Source organism: Asterias amurensis, chromosome 17, assembly GCF_032118995.1.
Source record: "Asterias amurensis chromosome 17, ASM3211899v1".
In the NCBI taxonomy this organism is placed as follows: domain Eukaryota; kingdom Metazoa; phylum Echinodermata; class Asteroidea; order Forcipulatida; family Asteriidae; genus Asterias; species Asterias amurensis.
Window position 1 is genome coordinate 1,960,620 of NC_092664.1, and position 23,829 is coordinate 1,984,448.

At 39.6% G+C, this 23,829-nt stretch overlaps 1 protein-coding gene across 1 annotated transcript; it reads left to right on the forward strand.

Moving 5' to 3' along the window:
* Positions 1–213: 213 nt before the first annotated feature.
* LOC139949479 (double-stranded RNA-binding protein Staufen homolog 2-like) lies at positions 214–23,436 on the forward strand. The gene is made up of 15 exons (XM_071947839.1): positions 214–388; positions 2,855–3,039; positions 4,286–4,453; positions 5,211–5,656; positions 6,212–6,368; positions 7,193–7,226; positions 8,358–8,446; positions 9,191–9,412; positions 10,471–10,653; positions 10,835–10,993; positions 11,574–11,634; positions 12,805–12,954; positions 13,170–13,414; positions 14,529–14,698; positions 17,119–23,436. The coding sequence occupies exons 2-15, from the start codon at positions 2,869–2,871 to the stop codon at positions 17,150–17,152; spliced, it is 2,289 nt and encodes a 762-aa protein (XP_071803940.1). The 5' UTR covers positions 214–388; positions 2,855–2,868; the 3' UTR covers positions 17,153–23,436.
* Positions 23,437–23,829: the final 393 nt, after the last annotated feature.

Here is a 23,829-nt window from a genome sequence, read left to right on the forward strand (position 1 = left end):
TTGCTCAGTGTGTTTATTTTAACCAAATCTTGAAATAATATTACAACGAGTTTGTTACGAATCTTTAATATTTATATAAATAAAATGTATTTCTTGATAATTTCCAATGATTTTAATAAATCTCGAACTACACGTTCAATATTTGTAATTGCAGTGTGACGTAGTTTCCGCTGGACGATGGGTTATAAATATTTCCAGGTCAGTATTCTGTAATCTCACTTTCTCTGCACCCGGGTTCTTCTGTCTGAACGAAATACACGTGTGTTCACACACACCAGTTTTTCTTTAGTGTTTGCCAATGTCGCGTTTTTAACCCCTCTCCACAGCACAGTTTGGATTTGCAGGTTACGTGGTTTCAAGTTTTGGTGTTATCAGAGCGATATTTAAGGTAAAAAATGACTAAATTTGACGCTTTGTTGTGAACGTTTTGAGGGTTTGATATTTTTCGTTCGCCATGACAGTTTGGGGAGTGAACACATGTCACAACGCATGTACATTCGTCCCATTTTGCCCGACCGTACCGTATGACTGAAGTATTGTTATTGAATGTACATCTAATCTACGTACTGGTTAGTGTGTCTCTCAGGTTTGCAGGTCGTCCGACTATTATTTATGAACGTAATGAAAATGAAGACTGAATTGAAGAGGCAATCTCTCTACTTGGACGTGATGATATTTTCATTTGTTGATCATGTTGATAATTCTTACTTGTACTTACTTGAATCCACCGACGCCATCACACAACTGGGGAGGAGACTGTGGTTCTGGTTACTGGGGCAGACAGCTTAGATAAGGAATCTTTAGGAATTTGTCCACATGTCCCTTGAAATTGAACTTTTTTTTGAATGAAGACAAGATACATGTGATTGCTTTTCAATGATGTTTTTTTTAAATTTAAAAGCCTTTTTATTTTTAATTTCCTCTTCCCTTCCCCCAAAAACAACTAAACAAGGAAGTCTAGGAGGCAATACACTTTTTTCATTCGATATGAAATAATATATTATCTAATTTACCTCAATGAGACCCCCCTACCCTATCCCTTTTTGGAAAATTGAGGGGAAAAGTGGTGCCGCCTTACGGATAGTTATCCGGCAATACTATTTGTATTTCGACTTTTCTGTCCAAATATGACAAATTTGGGAACAAAGGTCATATCGACTGCCACTTCATCTCAAATAAATGTTGTTCCTTTGCAGCAGAAAGTTCGACAGACTATAGCACTGGCCTTGGGTGAGACAATTTGCTTCACTCTGGACTCCCTCTGCTTCTTGGCCAAAGTCCCACATGTGGCTTAGCATCAGGAAGTGGGACGATTTTCCGTATAGAACTAGCATTACCTTTTTTTCCCCCATTTGTCACTTACATTGGTACCAATTGCTTGATTGTGCTTTGTGGAGAGTAAGATTGATTTTGTGCGAGCTCATTTTTGTGTAATTTTATAAAGAATCTGCTGACAATTACTCAATTGTTTAAAAATCGTCTTTGTCACTGTCTGCAAGATTACTGATGTTCTTAATTCTAGTTCATACATGTACTTCATCACGTAAAGAGTAAAAGCGAAGTTAATTTCCTTGCATCATAATTTTAAAACGGTGCGTTCCTGATTGTTTGTCAACAACAGATATTTTGGTTTGCATTTGTATTTATGTGAAGTGTGATTCGAGCTGTACACATGGCTTTTTTTATATTTTAGTTAACCATCTTGAGACAAACTTAATTATGCAGAGCTGTCAACCTTCACCAATCAAAAAGTCTGCATTCCTGAAGCCTAAAATCAGTCTTTCCCCTTACAGGCCGTGGACACTATTGGTAATTTGTCAAAGACTAGCCTCCACAGTTGGTGTATCTCAACATATGCATAAAATAATGAACCTGTGAAAATTTGAGCTCAATCGGTCATCGAACTTGCGAGATATGAATGAAAGAAAAAAACACCCTTGTCACACGAAGGTGCTTAGATGGTTGATTTCGAGACCTCAAGTTCTAAACCTGAGGTCTCAAAATCAAATTCGTGGAAAATTACTTCTTTCTCAAAAACTACGTCACTTCAGAGGGAGCTGTTTCTCACAATGTTTTATACCATCCATCTCTCCCCATTACTCGTAATCAAGAAAGGTTTTATGATGATAAATATTTTGAGTAATTACCAATAGTGTCCACTGCCTTTAAAAAACATTAACCGTTTCTGTCTCTTTGTATATTATGAAAAACTAAATAATAATGACCAATGCTTAATTTTGCACATCAAACAGATATGCCTAACCACCAGGCCTGACAAGTTAAAAACAAATTTTATTTAGAGGAATTTATCAACTTGTTAGGTTTCACAAAGTACTTTTTTTGTAGCAGAAGCAATTGGCTCTAAGTGTAGTCTTACAAAAAGTGTAGCATTATGTTACATTTCGTGTGGCTAGAATTATCCTTAAGACACATTTTCTATTTCCATGTAGAATTGAACCTTATGAATGGCAGAAAACCGATCAGACTTTCTCTGTTGCACTGATGGGGTAGGGTCATAGAGTTATATATAAGAACTAGAGGGCGCACGAGTGATGCTTCGTGCACACGCCACGGGACGGCAAGATGACAAGCGCATCATTCTGCACGCGCGTTGAATATGAAATACACGTTTGAGTTTTTTTTATTGAACGCTCACGCGATGCTGTTTGTTCAACTTACAAAATGGCCGCACAAACACACGCTGTGAGATGCCAGTTTTGTCAACTTAGAAAATTTCTGCCTGCGTGCATGCCGGAGTGCGTATATAGGCCAGTGCGACCTCTAGTTCTTATATATAACTCTATGGGTCTATAAGACTTTAAATTCTGAAACCCATTTTTGTTCTCCTCCACAGCAAATCTTGCGATCATGTCCCAGGTGACATCCCACCCAGTAGCCAGCGGCCAGATGCCAATGCGCTCCCCGGGATCTGGAGTAGCACCATCTGCTTCTGCTGGTAATAATATGTCGGCAGGCTCAGGGACTGTTGGCCAGATTGTGCAGGGTCCTGCTGGTGCAGCAGGTGCAGGTCCAACTGAGGTAAATATTCTAACTTGGTCCTTTCATTTGAACATCAACTTGGGTTTTAATCCATACTTGGTCATCAAAGTTGCAAGAAAATACCGTAAGAAAAAACCTCCTTGTTGCACAAACTTTGGTTCCAACTTGAGTTCATATTGCAACTTGGGTTCCAATTCCAAATTGGGTTACAATTCCAGCTTGGGGTCCAATCCCAACTTGTTACGTCCAAGGGTGTCCAAATTTGCTGAAAAACTTGGTGTCCAAATTTTTCACTGACGATACATTTACATGTAAATGACGGATAACAACAGCATGTCCAAATTTAAAATGGCGTCCAAAAGACACCCAGATACACCTCTGGCTAACACAAAGTAATACCCAATAATAGGCCATGTTTGAACGAATGTCTTCAACAGTGGCTATGGCTGGCACTCCGAAAACTTCTTCTCTTTATCGCTGTCCTTGCAGCCATTAGCCATAGCCGTTGTGGAAGCCACTTAATTCGTGCACAGCAGTCAGCCTGCTGACTAATGTCCTTTTTCATTGTTTTATTTTTTCTCCAGCCTCAACTTCAGAAAGTGTGTTGAATCGGTTTTCAACTAGTGGTTTAAACCTGCCGAGGCCTGGTTCTTGATAATTTACCTCAACTTCGTCTCGGTAACATTATCAAGAACCAGGCCTCCTTGGGATTAAACCACTAGTTGAAAACCTCTTCACCACACATTGATTCCCTTAGTATGTACTCATTTGGATGAAAGTGTCCACATTGCCATGACAATACAGAGTTTGCTTCTATTCACATGCAAGTGCAGGCCTGATACTTCACAGAGGCAACAAAGGCAATTGCCTCCATTCCCGCTAGTCATTGCCTTGGTGCCCTTGAAATGCTCCAGTAGAAATTTGCAATTTCCTGATAGGGTGCCGGCCCTTTACCTAGGAGAAAATGCCTTGGTGACCTTGCCCTTTCAATAACGAAGCATACATCCCTGCAAATAGATGATCGTGCAAAGGCAGTAAGCTTGCTTGAATGACTAAATTGAGCACGGTGTTGTTTTTGAAATTGGGATAATCCCGATAACACAGATGTTGGAATGTAATGGAGTTCAGTATGTTGCAACCATTATTTTGACTTGAAATGCAAGGGTAGTTGGTTCCCAAAGGTTTTTAAAATATTATGGGGGCTCTTGAAATAGAGAAACTTTCTAATATTTCAAAGTTCACTATATAATTTGTACTCAATTCATCCTTTTTCTCCCTCCGATAGTTGAACATGGCAAACACCAAAGAGAAGACACCCATGTGCCATCTCAACGAGCTCGCTCGTTTCAACAAACTACAACCCCAATATGAGCTCGTGGAAGAGACGGGCCCTGCCCACGAGAAACAATTTACCGTCCGCTTGGTACTTGGCAATCAAAAGTATGAAGCTAAGGTATGTACAGGATGACTTGCATCTTTAATTACGTTAGTAAAAAAGCAACCTACAACTCGTGTTCTCCAATCATCTTCTACCGCCCACCTGGAATTCAACTCTGGTCCTATCCCTCGCACGCGCTATGGAAACCGATCCTTCTCAATCGCCACTCCCACTCTTTGGAACAATCTCCCCGTTCATATCCGTGCCTCATCTTCACTGGACTCATTTAAAACTGCTCTAAAAACACACTTATTTAAATCCATCTAGTCTATTCAGTTTCTGCTATTTCATCCCACTTTTAATTGTCTTTCTTTTGTTATCATACACTTCCTTTTCAGCGCTTAGAAACCTTGTATTAAGCGCTATATAAATGCATGTTATTATTATTTATTATTAAATATAACAGTGCACAGCCACAATTATGGGTACAAAGATAAATTTACCAAGGGCAGATTTGAACTAACAACCTCCAGATTAACGTGCTGGCACTCTACCCTAGCCCTATGTTGGTGGTCTCTCTATAAATAAAAATGTGCCAGTCATAATCCATACAATCCTTAACTGCAGTATAGCAAGGGATCACACCAAGTTAACAATACAACACAAGAAGTGATGAATGGAACTTGAATAAAAATGATTGTATAATTATTGCATATTTTGTTTGTTTTTGTAAGTTACTCTCCTGGCTTAGGAAGGGATACCTCTGTAACATAAGATTTCTATAAAGTTTTCTCAGTGGCCAGAATCTGAGAATGTTATTTCTTGTTTGCAGGGGACAAGCATCAAGAAGGCTCAGCACCAAGCAGCTGAACAGGCCTTGCTCAACTGCAACATGCCAGCCCCCAAGCCAAGAAATCCCCGCCTCCAGAAGTCCCCCGTACCCAACCCCAATGCCCTGACAGCAACAGTGGAGCTCAACAGTCAGGCCATGAAGGCTGGCGTCATAATCCAGTATGCACCCATCGGACCCGATCCCGTACCCCACTACAACTACTACCGAGGTGGGCGAGGAGGGCAAGGCTTCCGGCCACCAAGACCCCAGGGACCGGGTAACTCTGGACCAGGAGGCCCAGGGATGCCTGGTCCTGGAGGACCTGGTAGTCATGGAGGTATGAGACAACAGGGACCAGGTATGGGGGTTGAACCCCGAGGGCCAGGAGGTCCTGCTGATTTCAGGGGACAAGGACCACCGGGACAACGCCCACAATTTCACCAAAGGTGAGCATCATATTTATTATTCTGCAGCTAAACAGAAATCCAAAGACCAATAAATTCAGATAGTAATCATCTTCAAAATTTTGATTATCTGCCCAAGTTGAAACAGGATTATTGTTTTTGACTTTTGGCTCAAATAGATTTCACAACTCCTGACACTTGAAGTATATATGTGTAAGAACTCACTCTGTGGTTAAGAAGTCAATAATGAGAAGTCCCCTCGGTCCACTAAGCAAAAGTATTAGTCCTGGCCAATTGTACCTTCTTTCTGCCCAGTTAGTAGTAAAAAAGGACAGTTCATTTCAGAACTGAGAAGTCTCCCGAATTCCAACAATCTACTCAGAGAAGTCTCCCGAACTCCGATAAACAAACGTGGCGATAGTAGAATAAACACATCAACAAACCAGATATTCATGTGTAAAGTATAGTTATTATGGCATTTGGTCCCTGAGCAAAGCCCAGTTAAAAACTCAAAATATTGTTAACTTATTTGAGTTAAGTTATTAATTTGGTAACTGCAACTCATTTTGTTTAAAACAATAACCATTGTCACCTCAGGTATGGAGGTCCTCGTCCAACGTTCTATGTGAAGGTGACTGTTGGTAATCGTGAGTTTATCGGAGAGGGACGTACTCGCAAAGATGCCCGCCAGAATGCGGCTCTCAAGGCATTGAAGTCAATGGAGGTAGATCCTTTCCCAGAAGTCAAGGATGAGGTAAGTTCTTGGGTTGATTAGGGATTTTCCCTGCCCATCTACAAAAGAAAGTTTTAGTTTAAGATCAGCACAACAGCAGATCTGGCAACAGCAGGTAGAACATTCTCATATGGAATAGAATACGTTTATCCACAATGGCTTGTCGTTGTGGAGCGGATAAGAACACCAGACTCAAGCTCTGGTGTTTCTGATCAGCAGAGTGTGGGTTTGAGTCCTGGTCAAGACACTTGTATTCATGAGCAAGACACTTAACCATGATGCTGCGTCCTTTGGATGGGACTTAAAGCTGTAGGTCCAGTGTGTTATGTATTTATCATAAAGAGAAGAGGTTTTCCTGGTCGAGTCGGCAGCATATTGAGCAACAGCGCCTTGTGTTCATAAGCAAGACACTTAACCAATATTGCTGAGTAATCGGTCACAACACGCCACATTGTGATTTATCATTGCGTTAAGAATGGATTCTACTGATCACAGTCTTCTCTTGTAAGACAAGCCGTCGATTTCACCAAACTCTTCCTAACTTAGGATTAATCTTACGACTTAGGACGAGTAAAGTTCCGTATCCTAATACGTAGGACGCATAGAACCCATCCTAAGTTAGGACGGGTTACTCGTCCTAACTCGAGATAGGATTAATCCTAGCGTTTCGTGAAATCGGCTGCAGAGTGATTCTAATGGATTCAACTATTATTCTCAAAGACCAAAGCATTTTAGGTGTAATTTCCCAAAAATTTATAAACACCCACACAACAACTAAAGACTTATTTTATTGTTATCTCTACCAAACTCTAGTCGTTAACACTTGTTTATTTTGTTCCCTCCAGGCCGTCAGTACCGCTGATCCACCGACCAATTCCAGTAAGTAATTTCATTTAGTATTGATCCTGTTCAATAGAATGAGGACTTCCAGCAATCCACAAATAACTTGTGAATGTAGTGTCCAACTCTTCTATATTTGTACAGGGAAACAAATCATTGAACATATTAAGGGTCTATGTACTTTTTCCTCACACAAAACACCATGTCCACAGATTTACATTAAACTTACACAGTTTGAAGATTATGATAGTAGAAAGCTTCCCTTGAAATTTTACTTACTGAGGTGTTGTAGTTTTTGAGAAATGAGTAAAACAAATAATTTTCGTCTCAGTTTTAGCTTGTAAAAACGTTTTAACCACTTATGCTATAGTTTTGGTATAATGTCATAACTGGTTAATGGGATTTGACATGCTAAAACAATTTTTGTCTTCCTGAGACGAAAATTATTGTGTGACTTGTTTTACTAATTTCTCAAAAATTGCACAACCTCAGTTAGTAATATTTGAAGGGAAGCTTTCCACTATCATTATCTTCAAACCCTGTAAGTTTCATGTAAATCTGTGGACATTTTGAAAAAGTACCCAAATCCTTTAATATTGAGCCTGATGAAGTACCTCTGCATACTTTCTGTTTGTGCTTTAATTGGTATAACTACTTTTAGATGTTCTCATTGTGTCCAGTTGTCTGAATGTTCTTCAGTTTGTTCTGCTTTGTCTTTTCTCCAACCTTTGTACATTTGATAATTTGTGGCCTATCTTTTTATTACTCTTAGGGGCCATTCATAAGAGTCAATGTTAAAAAATGTCAATCTTTTTTCGAAATTGTGGGTGGGTGGGTCAAAAGAAATAACTGAAAATCGAAATTCATATTTTTTTTTTTTCATTATGAGAAAAAAGAAGGCTGCTCGATCTGCTCGATGTTGGAGTCCTTTGACCTGATAAATCTGTATCATTTGAGACATTACTTTGTTCTTTAGTGCATAGAGTATATTGTGAAGTAAATCAATATTTAAAAATTGAAATTTGGGGTGGGTGGGTGGGTAGGTCAAAACAATTTCAAAAAAATACCGAATTTTTTTAACATTGACTATTATGAACGGCCTCTTATGTCAGATATTGATCTTTACAAAAGTAGAAAATGACTTTATTTTTTTTTCATATCCCTTTGCAGTCAAAGCAGGTGAAGACGAAGACCTCAAGTCTGACATCAGTGTTGTTTATGAGAAAGCTCATCAACATAACATGTCTGTCATCTTCAAGGTCAGTAAAAGTATTTATTTGGATTTGGGTACAAATTGGTCATCTGTGGGTACAAGTTGGTCTCCTTGGGTACCAGTTGGTCTTCTTGGGTACCAGTTGGTCTTCTTGGGTACCAGTTGGTTATCTTGGGTACAAGTTGGTCGATCTGGGTACAAGTTGGTTGATTTCGGTACAAGTTTGTCATCTTGGGTACAAGTATTTCATCTTGGGTACAAGTTGGTTATCTTGGGTACAAGTTGGTCGATCTGGGTACAAGTTGGTTGATCTGGGTACAAGTTTGTCATCTTGGGTACAAGTATTTCATATTGGGTACGAGTTGGTTATCTTGGGTACAAGTTGGTCGATCTGGGTACAAGTGGATCATCTTGGGTACAAGTTGGTTGATCTGGGTACAAGTTTGTCATCTTGGGTACAAGTATGGCATCTTGGGTACAAGATGGTCGATCTCGGTGCAAGTGGGTCATCTGGGGTACATGTTGTTCATCTTGGGTTCACGTTGGTCAATCAGGGTACAAGCGGGTCGTCTTGGGTACAAGTGCATCAGTCATCTTGGGTACAAGTGGTTGAATCTGGTTACAAGTTGGTCATCTCGAGTACAAATGGGTCATCTTTTGTACTTGTATTTCATATTGGGTAGAGGCATTTCATGTTGGGTACAAGTGAGTCATCTTGGGTACAAAAGGGTAAGACTGGGTGAAAGTTTGCTATCTTGGGTACAAGTTTGTTTTCTATTGTCATCTACAGGTGACTGAAGAGAAAGGCCCACCTCATCTGAAAAACTTCAAAGTTGAATGCATTGTTGGTGAGTACAAGACTGATGGTGCTGGTAACTCCAAGAAGAACGCTAAACGTAAAGCCGCAGAGTCCATGGTCAAGAACCTACGCATGCTCCCATCCCTGCCCAAAGTAGAGCGCCCTCGGCCTTACTTTCAGCTGCGCAAGAAGAAGAGCAAATCACTGATCAAGGTAAGATGTCGCATTGAATGTCCAAAAGTGCCTGCCATTGCTCAATGCCTTTTGAAGGTATTATGCAGGATTGGTAGAGCTGGCAAAATAGTCACAGACAGTGGTCATGTTTTGTGTGATTAACAATATACATGAAATAGCAAACCTGTGAGTCGGGCGAAAATAGCGAAAAACTATGTACATGTGTTATGTAACGCATGTAAAAAACATAGTGCACTTATCAAAAAGAGAAGGGGTTCGCCCCCGGTGTTCCTGGTCCGATCGACAGCAAATTGCGCCACAGCACCTTGTAAACTATTACATGGTGCTATCAGAATTAGGTCTCATAATTCAAACGTAGTCCCACATCTTGCAGGATGTACTGTATGTTATAGCGCCAGCGCCAGGAGCGTCACTGAGTGACGGACATGTGCACTATATAAGATGCCACAATTATTATGATTATATTAGTATTATTATTATTTCAGCATGTAAACACGTTGTCTTTAATTTTTGGTTGTAACAACCAAAATCAGTCTCTCCATAAAAGAGCATTCTGGCAACAGAAAATAAGGGAATAAAAGGGTAGCGACGAGTTCTTACACGCCTTTTAAAGCCAGCAGGGTCGAATTGCCGTGTGATAAAGTGCACAACACACCCTGCAAGGTTTTAAACGGACGTTTAAGAACGAGTCACTACTCTTTTATTCCCATTCATAAATACCCTTTTGTTAAAAAACGTAAAAAAAATACAATCCAGACACTTTGACAGTTGCAAATTCGAGGTTTGAAATATTTGTTTTCACAAACTTTGTGAAGAGTCTGTTGCGCGTGGGTTTTGTGAAACAGATTCTGCGCGCGCGCTTTGAAGTTAATTACGCGCTGTTACTAATAGCTATGATTACTAATTGCGTTCCGCGTGATAATCTGTGCGCGCCTGTTGAAGCCAGCCGGTTATAAACACTGGTCATTATCAACAGTTTAAACACCCCCACGTGACGCGCTCTGCACCAATAGGAGAAGAGAAACTGTCTGGGGTATTTATGGATGAAGACTAATGACTATATTTGTATGTTACAGTCTCGTGCCACCAATCCAGAGTATGAAGCATCTGGCCTGAACCCCATCAGCCGTCTGGTTCAGATCCTACAAGCCACTAATAAGAAAGAGCCAGTATTCTCCGTTGTAGAGGATCAGACTGTAACTGAGCTGAGTGGAGGAAGGCCAGGGATGCGGACTCGTAGACGGGAATTCACCATGCAGGTAAGAGGCTGCTGTTTAAATCATTTTAATTTTCCATTAAATCGTTGCAATACCTGCTGCTTACAAATAGGATTCAAACTGCCTCTAGCCACTAGGCTAGCTCGGTTGTCTAGCATTTTGTTTGTCCTGCTTCATAATGGTTTGTCACAATAGCTAAAAGTATTGATGATTATGTGTACAGGTCACAGCTGATGGTAAATCATGCACAGGCAAAGGTCCCAAGAAGAAGAACGCCAAGCGAGCCGCTGCTGAGGAAATGCTGAAGGAAATGGGTTACTCCTCCACCTCTCCCGCATCTGCCAATACCCCGGGGAAGTCTGCTCTCAAGAACAATGCAGAGGTTTGTCAACAAACTTAAATCTTATTTTGTGTTTCAAGACTTCAATAATTCTTGTAGGCCTTACACTGCAAAGATTTTTTAAAAGTAAAATCTCACTTTGTCTTTATCTGTATACTTCGTAGTACTTTGTCTTATACTCTAGGGATTATCATATTCGCTTTGGAGTTTTGGTGACGTCTCAAAAATGCGTCCATTTCTTAAATTAAATTTTCACTGGTTGGAAACTACATTTGTATAGGATTAAAACAATTGAATGGTATACATTGCCATTTCTTAAAAATGTTGCTTTGGATGTTGCTTTAGAGCACTGGACCCAATTACATAGAGGTCCTTAACGGCTGATTTTGTGCGTACTGTGCGAGTTTCCATTTCATTGTGCATTCACCATGGATTTGCATTGGTGTCATTCATTTTCACACAGTAAGTACTGGAAGGTTAACATGCCTTTTGGTATGCTTGCGGTTAGCATCGCTATGAAATGGAAAACTTGTGCAGTCAGCACAAAATCGGCCATTAAGCAGCTTTACGTTAAGCAGGATTACAAGTCTAATGCGTGATGTATTGTGTTGTCTTATTGTAGAGTGAAGACGCCAGCGCTGGGGATCGTAAGGTCACCTTTAAGGAGAGTCTGGAGAAGAAAGGTACATTGAATGTAGAAGAAATTGGGGTTGAACAAAGATTACCAGATTAGTGTGCCGCCCTCTAGCAAATGAGCTATGCTCTATTTTTTTTATATGTACATATTTTTTTATTTTTTATTTATTCTTATATGCAAGTCGCCTGACACACAAGGCCTGAAGGCCACTTCAAGGTGTGGGCTACAATTATTTTTTTCCAGAGGCCATTGCCACCTACTCCTAGGGCTGAAACAGGGTTACCCCTTTCACAGTCCATATGAATGTAGGCTTGGGTATCATCAATTCGAAGCCTAGTCAGTAGAGCAGAAAGCACTACCTCCCCAATTTTATGTAGCAAGTGTCACGACCGGGATCCGAACCCACACCCTGCTTATCAAACACCAGTGCTTGAATCCGGTGCTCTTAACCGCTCGGCCATGACACTGCCACAAATGTGTTGGCGGTCTCCCCATTTTGTCAATTTCTATGTTCAGGGAGTGCAAGTCAGAAGCCATACAGCCAATACAAATGTCAAGTCCAAGTCTATTGCCGACGTGACTCAATTCAAGTCAGAGTCACCGTGACTAGTGGTGGCTCTGAGAAGAGCCAGTTTGTATTGCTTGACGTTTCGGTCCGAATGTTCTGACCGTCTTCTGGAGAATGCTGGACTCTGCTGTGTGTGTGAGCTTAGGCTACATAAAAAAAAAAAATTGTTGATCGTCCCTGCCCGACCTTTCAAAACCCCCCGACTCCATTTTTTTTATTTTTTTTATTTTTATCATCATAAAAAACATGTCTGGATATCTCTTTATACTTTAACTGCCCAGATTTTTCAGCTGATATTTTTTTCAAAATGTACAGGTTTGAAAAGATGTTTAAAGAAGGTTTTTCTTCAAATATTTACTTGGGCTACACTGCTTAGTTGTTTGAAAAAGTTTACAGAAAATGTCATCTAGGAGTTAAAAATTTTTGACAAAACTATTGAAAACATCAAAAACACACAAACCCTCTGTTTTAAAAAACCTCCCTCCCTCCCCCATTCGCAAAAAAAAAGGACGATCAACAATTTTGTGTTTATGTGGCCTTGTGTAGGGTTGGCTTGCTTTCTGTATTGAATGGGCTTGCTGAAGCGTGGATGGTTTTAGCAGTTCTCTGGTGTTAGTAGATTAACTTTGATATTATTTTCTTTCTCAGGTGGTGATAAGAAGAAGATAGAGTCGCCAATACCAGGCCATAAACTTGCCCCAGGTCTGTTCCCGATGATGCCTGGTGTGAATATGACTGCTGGTTTCCCTGGACCAACCAACTCCCAACCAATTCAGAAATCACAACCTCAATCTACAGGTAAATTAGATTGTACTATTGAGCAGTTGAAAAAAAAAATGTATGCATTGCCTTCAACAGTAAAAGAACTCACCAATGTTCTCCGTAGACGTCCAAATCGTCCGAAAGTAAATTCAATCTCCAAGATACATCAAATGATAATGCATTAGAATTATTATTACATTTAGCATTTAAATTTCTTATCTTGCTTAACATCCTCCCCTCTCCCCCAACAGGTTTAAACCTTGCCCCTGGCACCCCTGTGACAGGCTCCTCCAAGAAAATGCCACCCACCACGGGCACCGTGACCTCCGACATCGCCCGAGAGCTTCTGAGCATTGGGACGTCTCCTACAGCCAACAACATCATGAAGGGACGTCCTGGGAACTACGTGGAGAAGAAGCTGGTACGCCCTCGACAGAAGCTGGAGTTCCTGGCCATTGCGCAGGGACTTCATCTTCAGTTCACCGACTTCCCAGAGGTGAGTAGAAGACGTAATGTCGCATCCTCCTCCTAGTGATTCTATTTCATTTTGTTAATTAAAGGCAGTGGACACTAATGGTAAATACTCAAAATAATTATTAGCATAGAACCTTTCTTTGTAACAAGTAACAGGGGGAGGTTGATGATATAAAAATTTTGAAGTGCCATAGTTTTTGAGAAAGTAGTAATTTTCCATGAATTTGATTTCGTGACCTCAGATTTAGAATTTGAGGTCTCGAAATCAACCATCTAAACGCACACAACTTTGTGTGACAAGGGTGTTTTTTCCTTTCATTATTATCTTGCAACTTCGATGACCGATTGAGCTCAAATTTTCACAGGTTTGTTACTTTATGCTTATGTTGAGATACACACCAACTGTGAAGGCTAGTCTTTGACAATTACCAATAGTGTCTAGTGTCTTTAATTCTGGTTGTAAAGCCAAGGATTGGCAGAATCAGATATAGGATTTGGAGGAAAACCCCAGAGAAATGTTCCAGGGAAAACCATGCAATCAGGGCCCAATTTCATGACTCAATTTTCGTAAGCAAAGAGTCATCGCTTATAGAAGCAGGGAATTCCGAGCTAACATCAAGCACATCAGCACGAATAGCAGGTTATTACTAAGCATTCTTTGCTGCAGAGCTAGCGCAGAAATTTGGCGCTTGTTGTTAAAGTATGGAGATTGCAAGCGCAAAATTCGATGGTAAGCAGGTGGCGACTGAAAACCTTATCCACAAACACCGTGCTGGCAACCTCTCTCATACAAACATCGGTATAATGTATATATATAGATAGCAATACTTATTCTTGTCATTGTGAGTTCAACGGTTAGCTTGGGGAAACGAACCCACAACCTTGTGATAACAGTCTGGACCACTGTGACCAGTATGTGCACTGTCTGCAAAACATCAACATACAAGATCAGTATTACAGTATCAAATCGTGCCAATAGACAGAAGTCCGTACCAAATTGCCCTATGTTAACCATCTCATGACCCTTTTTCTGCCCCTGAGAAAAGTTGCTCAGACATTCTAACTAAGTGGCATATCCTTAGTTGTCCACAAGTGCATGGAATTTAAATGATGTTTGTTTCTTTTTGTATCCCAAGACGAAAGGCAAAGAGCATCTTTCGCTGGTAGCCGTATCCACTGATCCCAAGCTAGTCTGCCATGGTTCTGGGCCCGATATAGAAGCATCACATGATGTGGCTGCTCTAGCCGCTCTACACTCCCTGGCCGGAAACGATCAAGAGGATGATTCGGCTATAAGATCCCAGAAGTGAGTAGATTTTAGTTGATTGTGGATTGTAAAACTTGTGGATAGTAGACTTGTAGGTACAGCCTTGTGTAAATCTCCTTTGGGAGGAATGTTGGCCATGAAGAGACCAGTGTGGTCTTAATTTAAGATGATGATTCGGCTATAAGATCCCAGAAGTGAGTAGATTGTAGTTGATTGTGGATTGTAAAACTTGTGGATAGTGGACTTGTAGGTACAGCCATGTGTAAATCTTCTATGGGAGGAATGTTGGCTATGAAGAGACCAGTGTGGTCTTAATTTAAGATGATGATTCGGCTATATGATCCCAGAAGTGAGCAGATTTAAGTTGATTGCGGATTGTAAAACTTGTGGATAGTAGACTTGTAGGTACAGCAATGTGTAAATCTCCTTTGGGAGAAATGTTGGCTATGAAGAGACCAGTGTGGTCTTAATTTAAGATGATGATTCGGCTATATGATCCCAGATGTGAGTAGATTGTAGTTGATTGTGGATTGTAAAACTTGTGGATAGTGGACTTGTAGGTACAGCCATGTGTAAATCTCCTTTGGGAGGAATGTTGGCTATGAAGAGACCAGTGTGGTCTTAATTTAAGATGATGATTCGGCTATATGATCCCAGAAGTGAGCAGATTTAAGTTGATTGTGGATTGTAAAACTTGTGGATAGTGGACTTGTAGGTACAGCCTTGTGTAAATCTCCTTTGGGAGGAATGTTGGCTATGAAGAGACCAGTGTGGTCTTAATTTAAGATGATGATTCGGCTATATGATCCCAGAAGTGAGCAGATTTAAGTTGATTGTGGATTGTAAAACTTGTGGATAGTGGACTTGTAGGTACAGCCTTGTGTAAATCTTTTTTGGGAGGAATGTTGGCCATGAAGAGACCAGTGTGGTCTTAAGTTAAGATGATGATTCGGCTATATGATCCCAGAAGTGAGTAGATTTTAGTTGATTGTGGATTGTAAAACTTGTGGATAGTAGACTTGTAGGTACAGCCTTGTGTAAATCTCCTTTGGGAGGAATGTTGGCTATGAAGAGACCAGTGTGGTCTTAATTTAAGATGATGATTCGGCTATATGATCCCAGAAGTGAGTAGATTTTAGTTGATTGTGGATTGTAAAACTTGTGGATAGTGGACTTGTAGGTAAAGCCTTGTGTAAATCTCCTTTGGGAGGAATGTTGGCCATGAAGAGACCAGTGTGGTCTTAATTTAAGATGATGATTCGGCTATATGATCCCAGAAGTGAGCAGATTTAAGTTGATTGTGGATTGTAAAACTTGTGGATAGTGGACTTGTAGGTACAGCCTTGTGTAAATCTTTTTTGGGAGGAATGTTGGCCATGAAGAGACCAGTGTGGTCTTAATTTAAGATGATGATTCGGCTATATGATCCCAGAAGTGAGTAGATTTTAGTTGATTGTGGATTGTAAAACTTGTGGATAGTAGACTTGTAGGTACAGCCTTGTGTAAATCTCCTTTGGGAGGAATGTTGGCTATGAAGAGACCAGTGTGGTCTTAATTTAAGATGATGATTCGGCTATATGATCCCAGAAGTGAGTAGATTTTAGTTGATTGTGGATTGTAAAACTTGTGGATAGTGGACTTGTAGGTACAGCCTTGTGTAAATCTCCTTTGGGAGGAATGTTGGCTATGAAGAGACCAGTGTGGTCTTAATGTTTTGAACAGTATACTCTGCTCATCCGTAGGAGAATACAGACAGAGTAAACTGTTCAAACATTGAGACCACACTGATCTTTTCAGAGCCAACACTCACACTTAAAGGCAGTGGACTCTATTGGTAATAACTCAAAATAAAAACTTATTTGGTTACAAGCAATGGAGAGCTGTTGATAGTATAAAACATTGTGGGAAACGGCTCCTTCTGAAGTAACATAGTTTTTTTGAGAAAGAAGTAATTTTCTACGAATTTGATTTCGAAACCTCAAGTTTAGAATTTGAGGTCTCGAAATCAAACATCTGAAAGCACACAAATTAATGTGACAAGGGTTTATTTTCTTCCATAGTTATCTCGCAACTCTGACGACCAATCAAGCTTAAATTTTCAAGGGTTTGTTATTTTATGCACATGTTGAGACACACCAAGTGAGAAGACTGGTCTTTGACACTTACCAATGGTGTCCATTGTCCTTAAGAGATTTACACAAGGTCGTACTTACAAGTTTACTACTCTATACTTTAATGCTTCCCAGATTGTGTTTTCCGTTGAGGGATTATTCTTCCTGTATGAACATATTTACTCCAGATTTGTTCTGCCATTGCTCAAAGCGCGACCACCTTTTTGAAATGAATTTTTTTTACATTATACACATTTATATAGGATTAAAGCAATCAAACGGTTCCAACAACCTAAGGTAGCATTTCACGACTTTGCCTTTAACTTTTAAATTTTTCCCCCCTTACAGCTCAAAGCGGGGTCAGAATCTGCCCATGAAGTAACTTCTTTGGTAAGTTCCTGACACTACAAACATTTTTAAGTAACTAAAAAAAGCAATTACAGTTGTATTCTTTCCTTGGCGTCAATTTATGTTGTTTCTGCGAAATGTTAGTGACACAAAAGTATACTTCTTTTGTCAAAATTTAGCCAGTAATATTACAAGAATTGTTGTAATGTCTGCTGGATTGTTTCAAGATATTCGAGACAGCAAAACGAAAAATCACTAGATCCTTGAAAAGTTTTAAATCGAGAATCAAATTTTAGAAGAAAAAAAGGAATTTATTTGTTTGATGACAGTGACATTGTCATTTATTGTTGGTGTTGAAAATTGGACGGTGCTTCGACCACCTTTGAAAGTAAAGTATGTTTTTAGTTTTTTTAGAATTTGTTTGTATTTTAAGTTGGATAATTGCATGGGTCATTGTGCAATTTGACTTTACACTATGACATCCGGCGCCATACATAATGTGGAGTGTACATACATCCTGTATCCCCAGGCAATGAAGAGCAAGTTCAAGTGCAAAGATTTAGTAGACTATTGACCGGCAACGTATGCGCAGTGCACACTAAGTAGAATGACTCGTTTGGAAGCCTAGTTAACTATCGTATCACTGGTTCCCTTCCGCGGTTTCGCTATAGTGTCCCCTCTTCACACATGTTAGCATGGAACAGGCTATTGGGACCATGGAAAAACCGTGGGCATGAGGCTGGTTCGAAATGGTCGGCCACAGTAGTCAACCAATGGTCGACCAACCTCGGTTCTAGTCAAAGTAGTCGACGGTTAGTTAACCACTGTGCACACTCGAACTTGCTCATAGTTGCAAGGTTCTAAATTCTAGAGCACCAGGCAGAAGCCATTTTGTTTCTGTTCATTAAGTGAGGCTTGTGTCAAAAGCTAGACTGGTATCGATTACTTGTTTGATGATGATGGTGTTTGACAACCAGGGAGCCAGACCTAAGTGTAGTCCACATTTTATACTTGTAGTGGATTGTCATATTGTGAAGTGAGTTGCTCATAGGAAGTGGAAACGAAGTGGTAGGCTCTCCAGAAAGAAACAAAAACTCCCAGGTTTAAATTCAGTTTGGCAGAGTTTTCCTGGAGAACCTTGGTTAAAGGTGCTGTGCTGTCACGATCAAAGCAAGCCATTGGCTGTAAATGGAATTATGAAGTCTAAAGCCTGGTTCATACTTCTTGCGAATATTAGTGTTTTCGCAGCGAATGTTTCGCAGGAACACAGTTCAACTGTTGAATCGCATTCACATTCGCAGGAAGTACGAACGAGGCTTTAGTCAGTGTCTGCACGCATCTGGAAGCGTTTTCCCTCCATATTATATGGAAAGGGCGCCCTCGTGTGTAGTAAATGGATAAGAGTTCATAATTCCATGTACAGCCACATGCCTGCTCCGACTACCCAGCCCTTTTGAGTCAAGCATTAACTACTTCATTGTCACTTCAAGGCGCCATGCTGCGGAGAATGTGGTAGCCACCAGTAGGGCTTCTCTGCTGGAGCTACATGTAGGGGACCAGGGCAGAGAGTGAACCTGGTCCGATTAATTTCTGGTCAAGTCGCCCCAAATCCAAATGATCTCATAATGCTATTGGATCCGAAGGCTTTGAAACTAAAGGCTGACAGAATGCTCATGTTGTTCATGTCCCAAGTTCATAGAGCTGCTTAAGCCTTCAATGTAGCTAAGCACAACAAAAGTATGCTTACCAGATTAAGGTTACCAGCTGAAATACCACTATCACATATACAATTTATGACTGGTATCCTGCTGGTTTCTGCTAAGCAGACAATTGTTAAGCAATATTTTCTGCTTAAGGAGCTCTATGAATTTGGAGTCTTATTACCAAGAAGCTGCTTGGATGTTGGCAGTTATAAATACACAGACTAGATCAACCATATTGTTCTATGCGTCATTGCATTTGTAAGTGTGTAGTCAGGAAACTGAAACAGCATGACCCTTCAGTGACCTTTGGATTTGGGGTGAATTGACTCGAGAGGTGTACCACTTTACCAGAAAAAAAAGATTTTTAGGATTCTGAAAAAAGAAAAGAAAAAAAGGAGATTTAAAGAGTTTGCCGTCCCAGAACCCTGAAAATGACCAGAGATTATTTGGTGGTTTAGCAAGCCAATGTTCTCGAGGTAAATTGGTGCAGTGTTTAAATTTGTCAAAATGTTACAAGAACTTGAAGCACATCAGCATGTGATGTCATCGCAGCAACGTTGTAATGCAGTTAGAGAATTACTTTTACTTAATATTGGATGACTGTGACACCCTACCAAGGTGAACAGAGTTCAGTTCAACAGTGCCAAAAGTTGTTTGGTTTTGGGTTGATTTTAGGGGTCTTGTCAAAGCTATTCCAGGATAGGTGGTCGGATAATAATTTTCCAACGTTAAATTGTTGTTGGATTTCTGTCGGTCTATATTTCTATCAGAGACCTGTTCTTACTCGCTGCAAGGCACGTAGTTTTCCAATGCACTTATGCACCTCGCTAGGCGCTCTGTGATTTGAATGGCTGATTAAATGTAGAAGCGAAGTTGACGTTTTTGAGCGATTTGGAAGGTTTGGAGGTTGCTGTATTCTACTAAATGATGTGTGGTTTTCTTTTTAAGTGAGATCTAAGTCTCTGCTAAGTCCCAGAGGTTTCTAAACAAATATAACCCCATGCACTGTGAACTTCTCTCAGGTTTTCTCTGACACCTGATTTCAAACAATGGCAGGTAAAAAAAACCTTGTCCCGGACAGTACTTATCCACTCGTTGTCCTGGACTTATTTTGACAATGTTCCTTTTTGTTGCTTTGAACAAAGTACGTCAAAGCAATGGTCTTAGGCACTGTTGCTACTCTGTGTTGCTGTCATGCAACGTTGCTGACTAAGTAACTCACTGCACATTTAATTATTGTAATGGCAATTGTAATGGAAACAAAAATCTCATTTGAGTTCTTGTATTATTTAGTCTTAAAAGCTTATTTGGCCAAAGTTAAACGTTACACGTAATTTTGTAGATGTAGTAATTGATATTCTTGTACAGTTGACTAAAGAAAGTAATAGCTCCGTTTGAATATTCAACAAAATGAAAAATTGTGTTTTCGAATCGATCCAGAACTTGGCAATATAGCCTTGTGTTGTTTTTCTACCCTATCCTATTGTTACTAACAAATCAAGAATGGCAGAAGTGCACAAGCATGCTAACAGAATATTAGTAGACTAGTTTTTTGCGCAAATTTTAACGCAATTTCTGTAATTTGCATGAACAGTGGTTTGACTGAGAAAAAAACAAAATCAGAAGTTTGCTTAAATTTAAAGTAACAAATTTAACAGTTGTCTTTAATTCGAACACGCTTTCAGATGAAAAACATGTTTTTGAGTTTAATGAAATTTTTGGCAATTTTTCACAATTTTAAATGTTCAATGTATGAGATGTACATATTTGCACAAAACATCAGCATTAGTTTGACATTGAATGCATGCACCAACAAATCCGCTTAATCATTTCATTTATACATAAACATAAGCACTTTTGCTTTAAAAAAAATGCTCACCAGCCAAAAGTGCACAAATTAAAAATTTACCAGCGATTAAAATTTAACAATAATATTCTCTTGTTTCTTGAAATGACACTGGTCAAGGGTTGACGCATGGCAACACAAACTTACTTAGCACAATAGAATCTTGCTTAACATAAACTGGCTTCCAGTTTATTTCTTTGCTGAACACCTTTGTAGATCTGGACCCCTTCTAAACATTTACATTGTTGCTTCACTGGAAATGTTTATAAGATCATTTTATTTGTTAGAGCCACTTTATAGTTACTGGTAACCAGTAAATTATAGTGCCAGTAACTGGTTGTAATGCTATCCTAAGCTGGGCCCAATTTCATAGAGCTGCTTAAGCACAAAATTTTGCTTAAGCAAAAAAAATCTGTGCCTAGTAAAATCAGATAAGGCTCCACTCAATTGTTATGCTAAGTAAACAACAGCTAAATACCAGTCACAAGCAATGTATATGGCATGACATTTTTGCCAGTAACATGTGTAAAATAAGCGAGCTATTTTCATGCTTAAGCAAATCTTTTGCTTAAGCAGCTCTATGAAATTGGCCACTGGTATTGGTCAACAAGAATAGTCAGTAACTGGAATCGAAACTCTAGTATCATGGTCAACAACAATAATTTGTAAATAAAAAGCCTCCGAATCTTTTGACTTGAGACATTACTGTCAAAACTTGAAACAGTCTTGCCTTGTCCAACCCTCACCAGTGTGTTTTGAGTAGCAAAAATAACAAGATGCGTTTCGTTAACCTGCGAGATATCCACCTTAATAAAACAGCTGGATTGCAATACGCGTCATCAGCTGCCATATTTGATGAATTGTGCACGCGTGAAGAGCTACCATTGGCTGAGAGTCACGGGCAGCGCGTACACGCGTGCACTTTTCCAGTGTAAAATACATCAAAGATGGTGGTTAATAACGCGTATTGCAACCCATCTATAGCTATCCACAAGTAGTGCAGGCAACAAACTTCATGAATATGTATGAGGGTTTCTGTTTGGGCATTATTGCTATTCAGCCAATGTTGTGTAAGGCTGTCTGAAAAGGAGAAAGAAAAGTGTAGATATTATTGTTTGATTAAAAATTAGAAGACCCATTGCAAATGTGCCATGCAGTAACCCTGTTTGTTGTATGATGGGTTTGGAGGGTGGGGGATCTCCCTGAGGTATTTATTCGGCCAATAGTGGATGCAGGCCTAATACTTCACAAAGGCGATTGCCTCCATGCCCACTGATCATTGCCTTGGTGCCCTTGAAATGTTCAAGTAGAAATTTACAATTTCCTCAAAGGGTGCCCTTTTTAAGAGGAAAATGCCTTGGTGCCCTTACCCTTTCAAAAACAAAGCACACAGGCCTGGTGGATGAAATGTTTGCAGTAAATGAAAAATTGACTCCTCACAATTATTTAGGGCATTTGCAATGGGTCTTAAGGTTTGGACTGCTTCATTTTTCTGAGTTATTACGTCTAGTAGTACAGTGTGACTTACATTACATTGACCATCCATGGCTGATACAAATTTGGTTGTTTGAATGATTTCTGTGGCTTGAATGGTGATGTATTTTCATAACGAAATCCATATTTGTTTTTCATGAGTTTGGTGTAGTGCAAGTAGCCTTAGAATTGGCCATTTGAAGATCAAAAATGTGCACATATTTGTTTTGTGTCTGATGGTTCTTACGTCAAATGCGTCTAATTTCAAAGAGATTTCAGCAGAAGTTTTGTGAGGAAATATTGTACAAGGTACCAGTTGCAAGCAGTATACATATTGGATTTTGGCTGGTAACCTATATCCGCTTAGCAAATTTCGCTTTGCTAAGCAGATAGATATACATGTCACGGCTCAGGTGCAACAGTCCAACCCTTTATACTGTTTTTTACATGTAGGTGAATTGTTGCCATGTTGGAGTTAAAAATAGCAATGACATGCATGCATATTCATGAGTAGCATCTACATAGCTCATGAATATTCAGCATGAGCTAAGTTAGGGCCTGGTTTTCACCACTGTCTATTCAGGCAGGCATTTTACATTTAATGTGTGTTAAATATTTTTGAAGCACACTGTGACTAATACACTGACTTTCTTATTGTACCGGTGTTTCTTTTTAGAGAAGTTGTCCATGGTCGCGGAAGGATTGACGATAGAAAGTTTTAAAACTTACACAATGAAATAAAAGACCAAGTTAAATGATGAACATTGAAGAAAGCAGGTCAGTAGGAGACTTAAGTTCATACCAGCTGGTAAGCAGAAACTATTGCTAAGAAAATGTATTTACTTAGCGAATGTAAAAGTGGCACGAACTGTAGTGTGAAAATACATGTAGTCTGGAACTCATTGTGGTTTGGCCGATAAAGTGTTATTGCTCAGGAAGATTCATTTGTGCTTAGAAAATCTTGTGCTTACCAGCTTGATAAAGTTGCTTAGTGGAGTCAGCTTCAAATGGATGGTTTAAGCATAATTTGACATGTACTGTACACTAAGCAGAGGTCGACCTTGCCTTCAATTTCATTGTCTGATTCTATGGCATTTTTGATATCTTTAATTATTTATGAGCACAAATTACCTGGCAGCAGCATTAAAATAATTGCAATGGCTTTGTTTTTGAACCCAGCTCTTGCAGTCCGACATCCTTCCGTTGCCATGGATATGTTCCTTTTTCCATCTACATTAGCGTTCGTTAGTATTCTTTAATGAGGCCAAATAAATCTTCAGTACGCAAATATAAAAAGTGGTTTGTCGTGTTATCTTTTTGTTTTGTTAAATGTATACAAAGTGCTTTGTATACAATAATGTGTCGAGGCCGAGTGGTTTAGAGCATCAAATTCAAGTTCTGGTGGTTAAAGCCATTGGACCCTTTCGGTACAGAAAAAAAAAAAAAAAGTTCACAGATTTACAAATAACGTACAGGGTTTACAGAAGGTAGTGGTGAAAGACTTCTCTCGCAATATTATTCCATGAAATGCTTTATTTTTTTAGAAAACAGTAAAACAATATCAATTCTCGATAGCGAGAATTAAGGATTTATTTTAAACACATGTCATGACACGGTGAAACGCGTGGATACAAGGGTGGGTTTTCCCGTTATTTTCTCCAGACTCCGATGACCGATTGAGCCTAAATT

Bases quoted from the DNA above. Each gene is read 5' to 3' on its own strand.
- LOC139949479 (XM_071947839.1), top strand. From the start codon at position 2,869: ATGTCCCAGGTGACATCCCACCCAGTAGCCAGCGGCCAGATGCCAATG. The intron at 7,227-8,357 runs GTAAGTAATTTC...ATCCCTTTGCAG, and splicing joins TGATCCACCGACCAATTCCA to TCAAAGCAGGTGAAGACGAA. The intron at 8,447-9,190 runs GTCAGTAAAAGT...TGTCATCTACAG, and splicing joins ACATGTCTGTCATCTTCAAG to GTGACTGAAGAGAAAGGCCC.